The following is a 10071-nucleotide window of genomic DNA, read 5'->3' on the forward strand; positions in this document are numbered from 1 at the left end:
TGATATTAAGTAACAATAATAGATATGTCTTTTTTCGAAAAGGTACCAAAATAGAAAACGTGGAAACTCCAAAGATCGCTCAACACGACAAAAACGTAAATGTTGTAGGCTCGGTTTGATTGAGCCTGTTCATGGACGGTAGTGGAAATGCATGCTACCAAACCAGCTTTCGAGGACCAGTGTATATAAAAACAAAACGTTTATTTTCTGATAACGTAACTTCCTGTGTTATTAGCGTATATATTGTACGGCCTTTTGAATATATAAATGAAAAAAATCTTCACTCTTTTTAGACGCGAATGTGAGGCATTATTTGCGGTTGACCTGCACTGAAAATTCGTGTATCATCACAATACCAGAACTACCGAAGCTTACCGAATATAAGTGGAAATTGTATCCTGTAAGGAAAAAAGATAGGATCAACGTACCCATTATGATCGCTTGATAAAGCTTTCTTTACCACCAATACCCACCACGAACTCACTGATTACTGTCTACAGCTATTAAATAAAAACAAAACAATTAGTTTATTGCTAACAGCGGGCAATTTATGTATGACAAGACTAAACATTTAAAAACTTACTGAATACCATGGGAGAAATATTTAAGATAATTTTCAAACATCAATTGAATGACTGTTCGGCCAAGATGTAAAGTAATGTTTAAGCAAGCGTGGTTAAGAAAGCCTAAGCGGACCTAAAAAATACTGGTATGGATACTGAAACAAAAACAAAAACATTTTATGGTTGGATAACTTGTTTGAATTTCGACGTTCCATGCTCCAAAAGGTTTATTGTTTCAAACGGTGTTCAGGCTAAAAAAGGTGTATGTATAAAAATGGTCATTAAAGCTGTATTTTGACATGTGGTGATGTATTCGGCTCTCGGGGCATTTTACCAGTCCGGATCACACTGGGTACAAGAGCTTCCTTGAGTCCATGCTTTGAAAAATCCACTTGAATCAAATACAACATTTCTGAACAAGGTCCTGTTACTATAAGCGTATCAGTCAACTCCGATAACGTGTGTCATACAGCCCCTAAAAACGAAAAAGCATAATTATGTTACCCCAAAGCAGGTATTTTTTTATTGTATACCAATTTTTGGCCGCATCTTCTGAGAAACAATAATGATATCTTCATTAGTATTTAAGGTTACAAGATCATGAAAAAAAAATAACTTTCTAAATTACAATGCTAACCAAAAGATAAAAAAATAATATTCAGAATTACCATACTTCAGCTTGTTAACATATTATTCTGTTCATGGCCATTGAATTATACAGCATTGTAATATATCACTGCCATGTAATATCATCGACAATGTGCTCAAACAATACCAGGGTTGCTACGCTTAAATTAGTCAAAGCTTGTGTACCGCTTTTTTATTCTTATGAATGAAGACCACAGAAAAGAGCAATGTATAAAGGATAAGATTAGAGCTCTTAATGAAGAGTTATTGCCCTTGAAAACGCAAGATTTATAGTCGTTGATATTCTGTAAATATACTCCAACCTAATAGAATGCATGGTAAACATAAAACACAATTTTCTATTCCTTTTAAAGTAGGACTATTCAATATGTACAATGTTATTTAATATTTACCATTCGTGGACCCATGGGTGCTCATGCCTGCACCATGACACTAGGTGCTACCGATTATGCACCATGCTTCAAATACCTTCCTTTAATTTTCCTGTTTTTGCATACACATACATGACTTATATCTGCGTACTTTCTGTATGAGCACCATAGGGCCATGATGGCCTCTCTTGGTAATGGAATTGTCCATGTTTTCTTCTTTTAGTTTTGATAATAGGAGTTTGTGGGCTTCAAAGATCAATTTTATTTTATTAAAGCTTCGGCAAAACTCTTAATATACCACATTTAACCATTAAAATAAGTTGTATTTTTTAACAGAATAGTTATATTATATTGAAGAGACATTTTGCCTTTGAGCAATTTAAAACCACTTAGGTAAACTAAAGATTAAAATAAAGTGTTCTTTAAAAGCGATAAAAAACATTTCCAAACCATTAATTTTCGTAATAAATGAAAACTACGTGAGTATGTCCAAAAATATTTTACTATCTGTAAAGATAACATCGACGTAGGCTGGACCGAGAATATAAAAATGAGTTATTTATGTGTGACTTCTCATATTGTGAGTAGGTTTGCAAGGAATAACAATGTTGAAGTCGTTTATTGTTTGTTTCTTCGCCATTGCGGTTGCGAAATGGAGCCAGAATGGAAACACTACTTTTGTTACGTTACTTTTATATATACTTTCAACTAGCGGCTAGTTAAAAGAGGCGTTGTGTTCAATTAAAAAAAGGAGTATTATTTCATATTTTCTCAAAGGCGACTTTTTGGGGTGGTATCTAATAAAATCTGGAAAGTAGATCCCTCGGAAGCACCGAAAACAATGCAAACAGTGAAAATTGCAGTCTCGGTTTGATTGAGTCTGTTCATGAGCAGTAATGGAAAATGCAACACTGCCCACGCCCCCTAGCACCGGCTTAAGCAGTATTCAATCTTCAAATCTAAATGAGTTGAAATCAATGATCCCGAAGGACCAAAGTCCTGTGAAAAAATGTTAAAACTTAACTTTAGTAAATGTGTCGTTTGACACAACCCTGTATGCTTCTTCAAAGTATCTCAGAGATGTACAAAAGACAGTCGTTCCTCACACGAGAGACAAAGAGGTTTTTTTTTCAGTTATGAACAGTTAGTGATGAGACTAGATTTTATATACAGATAATTGATTTCAGTTTGATATTCCTGAATTCAGATCCAATGTAATTTTAAAATTAGGATATTTGAAAGTTTTTACACGCCACGCTTTTTCATTTATAATGGCGCTTCGGTCTCTAGTATGCACTTCAAATATACTCTAACCGTTCACAACCTTTAGTTTTTTGCCAATATCGTTTTAATTGCTTCAGTAAGATTCCTGCAAGTTTATACATATTTAGAAATATCTGTCCAAATTGGAAGATGGACATGTTCATTATAGAAATTTAGCATGGTAAGTGTTAGGGAAACTGTAGTGAAATACTTTTGTGAACTCATGAATTCGGACGAATATATTTTTGACAATGTTTATGAGTCATGAGTAATGCATGCCTTCAAAAGTAACCGAAAACAAAGAGATACACGGTAGCATTAAAAATACATTTCACAGGACTGGTAGCATTTAATGTCACACACCAATGAATCAATAACAGTTAAGCGATGAGGAGTGTCCGTACCAAAGACATACTAACGACACACATTTTCACATTTTCTCTGTGTACGTGCTTTGTTATCAGTTATGGGCGACTAGCGTTGAACTGAATGACAGTTGCATGTCGTAGTACGTAGGTTTTGCCAATGATGTAGTATCATGCTATACATAAAGTTTCTTCGTTAAAATGTATTAGTTTTGTAGAAATTTTAATTATATATATTACATTGAAAAGGAACAAAACAGGCGACAGTTTTCCGGCCATTATAATTATATCAAAATGAGGGAAAACCCATAAAGAAACTAAATATGATTTCTTCTTCTAATCTGTTTGCACGTTTTACTCTAAGCATCAGTACGTTCTTTAAAAGCCTGTTAAAACCGAAGGGAATTCGGCTTTTACATTAGGAATCAAAATATGTGTAGCTGTTTACATATATGTGTCGTTATTGCAGCAGCTTGGAGTATGAAATAAAAAAAAAACCCAGAGGGCTGTATAGACACTGGGTTAAACCCTGCACTTAGACAAACGTCAGCAACTGAACATACTCGATTAAAAAGCTTTGACGTTTAAAGCTTTCAGAACAAATCCACCACACCAGCTGAAATGGACATTGTCCCTGCTGAAACATTTGAAGAAGCAGCTTTACCTCTGACATTTAAGCCTGTGTTCAATAATTCGTTTTGTCATTTGTGTCGAACTGCGTCGGTCAGCGGACAACTGACAAATACTGGTCAAAGTATGATACATACCTATTTTGAGATTGGTAATACTGAAAGGGCATACTACTCTACAAAAAGGTAGAATACCCATAAGAAATACTTGGAAGCATTAATCGCAGCCAAGCGAAAGAAAAGCAGTTCGTGTCTGTTCGTGAGAGATAATGAAATGTGCAACATCTCTAACATCTCGGAATTCTATTAGATCTATACGAAAATTGAATATACGCGAACATGCAAAAGGACCAGATCATACAACAGCAATTAATCCAAGTACTCCTTCAATACGGTACTTAGAAATCCCCGTTTTGATAGTTAATGAAAGCAATAAGAACGTCCCTAGACCAGATGCTAGAATCTAAAGGTAGAACTCGTAATAACTAAAAGTAGATTATTACCAATACATTTTTGTATAATAGACAGATAATGCGCAAACAATATACCCCTCTTCTTTTAAGGGGTGATAATATACGTACTTCAAATGCCAGTTAATAAGATACCTTTTAATTGTACGAAAACGTTCTGATTTACAATTTAAAATGAAAGCATTACATATGCCTACTAGAATTGATGAGGTCTACATTATCCTTCCAGACATTTCCACTCAAAGATATATCTTGTGTTCTTCAAGTATAACTTTACCGGTACATTTTCTCCCACCTTTCACATAAGGTCTTAGTGGTCCATAACCATATTTCGTTGTAACAGCTTTGTAATTTTCGGACAAATGACAAGTGAATTTGTAAAAGAATAGGTACTATTCCATATGACTTAGAATTATTTCGGATAATTATGTTGTAATTCTTAGCCAACCGACTAGTTAGAATGGAATCATTAGTAAGCAGTTCTGTTCCCTGGACGTTTTGAGTTAGAACGATTTGTCAGTATTTGTATAATTTGTGTTCTCTGACCTAATGCAAAGCTGCAATATTGGAATATAAGAAAAACGAAAATGCATGGCAGCTTGTCCAAACCAAAACATAACTCCCTATCTGATTCTGTGACGAGAAGACGGAACATGCAAAATAATGGTTCAAGGCAGGTATACCTAGGTCAGGTACTAGGCAGGTATACCTTTGTCAGGTACTAGGCAGATATACCTTTGTCACGTACTAGGCAGGTATACTAGTACATTTGTCAGGTACTAGCAGGGGTACCTTTGTCAGGTAATAGGCAGATATACCTTTGTCAGGTACTAGGCATGTATACCTTTGTCAGGTACTAGACAATCCTTTGCTGTAAATGTTCATTAAGTTTTACTTTCATAAAATCGTGTTATTTTCTTTGATAATTTGAAATAGTCGTACATATCCATAACATTAAAAGAATGATTTTATGTAATCATAGAGAGAAAAGTAAAATATCTTCGTTAAATACATCTGACACTGAGTTAAATAGCTTACTTTATGCATATGCAGGATCATGAAGATGCCTTTATAAACTATGAACTAAGCTATTATTAGTAGAATAGGCCTTTTGAGGGATTTGTGAACCGAGCGGGCGTAGTTCTCAAATCTCCTCAAAGTTCTAAAAGCACCATGCCGACCTATCCAAAAATGATAACTCACTTATCTACATCCTCCTTTGTTTTATACGGTTTAGGTTGATTTTGCGTTTGCAAAACGTGCGTTGAATTTATGTATAATTTTAAAATTTATAGATAAAAGAAGAAACAACACCATATGCAGAAAAGGTTGTTGAGTACTTTTGATATAACAACGTGCCCAATTTTAAGGCAGTTTTAAATACGTTTTCCAATAATTAGGACAAAACATTTGTATTGCATGAAAAACTCGTACAATTTGCAAAACATTGAGAGGGTAATAGTCTCTTTCTGAGGTCAGAAATGTATTTGTACTAAATTATTAAAACACATCCTTTCATGATATTAATTTGTCCGGATTAGACAGGATTAGACACGAATGGCATTTTATCAGTTTTTGGACATCTTAAATGATACTGTAAGTTTATTAAATTTTTAGTTTGCTACACAATAAATGCATCATTACTGTTTTGAAATTATTACAAGACATGCATGACATCTGGCATAATACCGTATTTTCCGCCTATATTCGATATATATGCTAACTGAACAGTCATATCGATCAATAAAATTCTATAACATCTGGTAAATTGATAACAGATGCCAGGCATCTGCTTCCGTCATTGGTAGTAGTTGTCTAAAAGCAAGCTTCTGATATGCTGTCGCCTATTCTACCAGAAGAGCAACATGAAATATGTTTTGAACGTAGAAAATGGTGGTTATTTAAGAAATGAAATTTCTTTTCGGAGTTCATAGAATAGGATTGGCAAATCCATGTTTAATTTGCCGATACTATTTTGTCGTTCATTTTGCATGAAAGAATTAATTCATTTCTCATATTAACATTAAAATCAGATTCCCGGCCTGTTCACCAGACGATACAACAGCTGTTGTAGAGTACTTTTACAACCTTTTAATTTCACATTGTTTCTACAACACATAAAAGAAACTCTAAACTTTTATGTATTCCACAACTTGTATTTCCACTCTTTTCATTTTTATCATTTATTATTTCATACAGTATGATTTTACTAAGCTTTACTTAACTATTGTTTTTACATACAGATTTCTCAGTACATGTAGTCTAATTTCCGGCCAAAGCATGATATTTTTATAAACAATAATAAACAAAGACATTTACAAAATATGGATTGGGAGTTTAAACCACATACAACAATCAAAGCAATGAAAGAGCTAAAAGCAAGGGGCTCATTGCAGATCATTGATGTCAGTTGGACAGCACCTTGTTTAGTCAGTATAATGAATAATATTGGAGTGGAACAAACATGATAGTATACACAATGTTGGCGGACAGCAGAGTGGATGGGGGAAGAAGCAAACAACTTCATGCATATCATGTTGATTATTCTATATTTCACTGCAAGCAATTTAAAACTGCAGTAGTTGAGAGGTCCTCTATTGTCGCATAAATTACCAACTGAATCCCTGGATTAGTTTTCTAGTTCCAGAGAAGCACAACATATAACCAAGAGTGATAATTCTAAAATGAAGGTGGAGTTACGGTTCCTTAACACTGCGGTGTCTGTTAAGGCCCTATATCTTTGTATGTAGTTTTAATAAATTCCCTTGCAAACTTTTTGTGTTATAATTCAGACAAGTTATGAACTTTTATACAAATTATAATGAGAGCTATTTTGAAAAGTAAACAGGACGGCGTAATGGTTTTTGGACAGTTTAATTTACAATAATGTTCCCTTTTATTGTGTTTACTTTGGTTAAAGTTTCAACAAAATCCCTTGGATAGTTTGTATTGCTCTGGACAAGCATAATAAAATAAAATAAAGGGAGATAATTAAAAAATGTGGTTTGACAGAGTTATAATTCTTGGTCAGTGCACTTCCTCTTAATGTCTTCTATCATTGTATGAAATATCAACTTAATCCCTTCATTAGTTTTCGAGTTTCTAAAGTTTCAGAGAAGCGTTGTACCATATAACAAAGGGACATAATTCTAAAACGAAGACTGGCGGACTTATGGTTCATTGACACTGCACTATCCCTTAAGGTGCTTTGTATGCAGTTTGAATAAATGCATGTGCATGCTTGTGGGAATTATGCTTATCCAGGTTTTATGCGACTACATCAGCACTCAGATTTAAAGCACAGACTCTTGGGGTCAGAACAACCCCACCCACCCCACTCTCCTCCGCCCCTGCCTAAGTTTAGCGAATATATTTTAGCATTTTAATATGTATTGAGCATAGGTGACGATCATAAAACGCATTGCGTAACATTTCAGCGTGTTTTAAAATATGCATTTTACATCAATGCTTTTTTGTATGTATTATCTCAAATAGGTGACTCGAACAAAATGCAAAAAAGTAAAACCAAATGTATGGGTTTTTTTTAAGTATAAGCGATATATTCATGTTCTAATATGTAAAAGGGAAATAATCTTCGATACTACAGTGTTAAGTTGAACAAGAGGGCCATGATGGCCCTATACCGCTCACCTGAGTACCATTGCTCAAAATGATATGATCAAGTTTTGACATAGAGCAGATAGACATACACATTAAATATCATCAGGATATTTTCTTGTAACAGTCCCTTTTGACCTAGTCAGGGCCAATTTCCATATCAAGTTTGAGGGTCCAAGGCTCAAATGCTGCATTTTTGTACTAACATGACTATTCCTTACCCTAAACAGTATCTTCATTGGTTACTGAGATACACCAATTTTAATTTGAAACAAAGGGAGGTAATTTGACATAAATCAGTCCATAGCTATTTACCATGATTGCCTCCGTCCAATTAAAGACAATAACTTAGGATTGCCATGATGCAAACAACAGACTTAACTACGACTGTATAGTTTCAGGACCATTGGCGTATGATCATTGTCAAATAAAAAGGACAGCATTATAACGCATTAATAACGGGAACAGCAGTGAACGACGCCATTTGTAAGGGTACTGAACAAGTGATAATAAACACACATAATTATATTAAAATAAATGAAATTTTACGAGTGTAATCATCTTCGAGAACAACGCTAAAATATACAGGAATATATTATCGCTGTGTTACCATTCGATGAAGCAAATGAAACAATTACAAGGAACATTTATGAAGATTTTATTGACTTTGTGGATTACCTTTTTCATTGTTTTTGTTGACGGACAAAGCTATGAAAACATAACAAAATTGCGTTATACTTTACTAGATGGATATCATATGGATGTGCGACCAGTAAATAATCATTCAGAAGTGATGGACATAAACATTTCCATAGGTTTGTACAATATACAAGAGGTTGATATAGTTAAAGGAGTTTTGACAGTTTCCATATCCACATTTGTGTCGTGGTTTGATCAACGCATGGTGTGGAAGCCCGCTGAATTTGGTGGAATAACAAAGATTCGAATTTCAATGAAGGAAGTTTGGACTCCTCCAATTACATTGTTAAACCCTGTAGAATTTACAACAATGGGTAATCCAAATTCGTACGTCATATATTTTTACAGCGGACTGGCTGTATTTTTACCAGCTGGGGTGATACGCAGTTTTTTGCAGATTAAACACGAGGTACTGGCCATTTGATAAACAAATGTGTGACATAGCTTTCGCTCCGATAGACTAAATGACAGACGAGGTACAACTTCATATATCACTATGCCGGCAATCAACAGGGCCTTCTTTGTACCAAATCCAGAATGGACACTTGATTGAACATCATACTACACAAGTAATTCATATACTCTTTCAACAGCACATTTCCGACTGAAGCTTAAACGCCAGTCTCTGTTCTATATCCTTACAGTGATTCTGCCAGTTGTCGGCATAGGGAGTCTAGCAGGTATTGTGTTCCTACTGCCGAGTGAATCCGGCGAACGAGTCAGTTTTACTTTCACCATCCTAGTGGCTCTGGCGGTCTTTCTTACAGTGGTTGAAGATCATCTGCCGAAATCTTCAGAACCAGTGTCGTTAATGTGCACCTTTGTTCTAATAGGAATCTTGACTAATTGTGCAGGGTGCGTGTTCGTTGTTTTGAATCTGGCCATCTTCCACAGAGACGAATCGGTTCCAAAGATGAAGTGGCATACATCGATCTCACAATGTAAAAGGAAGAATAGAGACATATACACCATACGAATGGAACAGAGCGAAGAATTCAGACCTTCCCAGAGTAATGAGGTTATTAAAACAAAGCCGATAAAGGTGAAGGAAACTGAGGTAAATGGAGATGAAGTGGTGACGTGGCGAGACGTGAGCAAAGCTATTGACAGAGTGATGATGTACATAATGATAATAGTGGGTTCTGTTCCCGTACCAATACTTATGATTTACATATCCGCTCTCTCTGAATATCCCGAAACTTAATTACATGTATCTTGTCCAGTAAGTGGAAAACCTCAGGTCGCAAAACACGACATAAATTTTAAATGTTGCATGCTCAGTTTGATTGAGCCCGTTCATGTGCAAGGTACCGTCCGCGCCCTCTAGGCTCGGGTTGTGCATTTCATTGCGTTAAACTCATTCTTCCTACTTTTCAAAATTAAGATTTATACAAGTCAAATGGTTTATCGCGGCCAGAAATTTGTACAAACCGTACAGAAGTTGG

At 35.1% G+C, this 10071-nt stretch overlaps 1 protein-coding gene across 1 annotated transcript in view; it reads left to right on the top strand.

The window, feature by feature from the left end:
* Positions 1 to 9830, top strand: part of LOC128549371 (uncharacterized) — a 79319-nt gene extending 69489 nt beyond the window's left edge. Inside the window, exons 5-6 of the mRNA XM_053525999.1 lie at positions 8674 to 8940; positions 9220 to 9830. Of these exons, the coding sequence (XP_053381974.1) occupies positions 8674 to 8940; positions 9220 to 9830 (878 nt within the window). The remainder of the gene's footprint in view (positions 1 to 8673; positions 8941 to 9219) is intronic.
* The last annotated feature ends 241 nt before the right edge of the window (positions 9831 to 10071 follow it).

Source organism: Mercenaria mercenaria, chromosome 16, assembly GCF_021730395.1.
Source record: "Mercenaria mercenaria strain notata chromosome 16, MADL_Memer_1, whole genome shotgun sequence".
NCBI classification, from domain to species: Eukaryota; Metazoa; Mollusca; class Bivalvia; order Venerida; family Veneridae; genus Mercenaria; species Mercenaria mercenaria.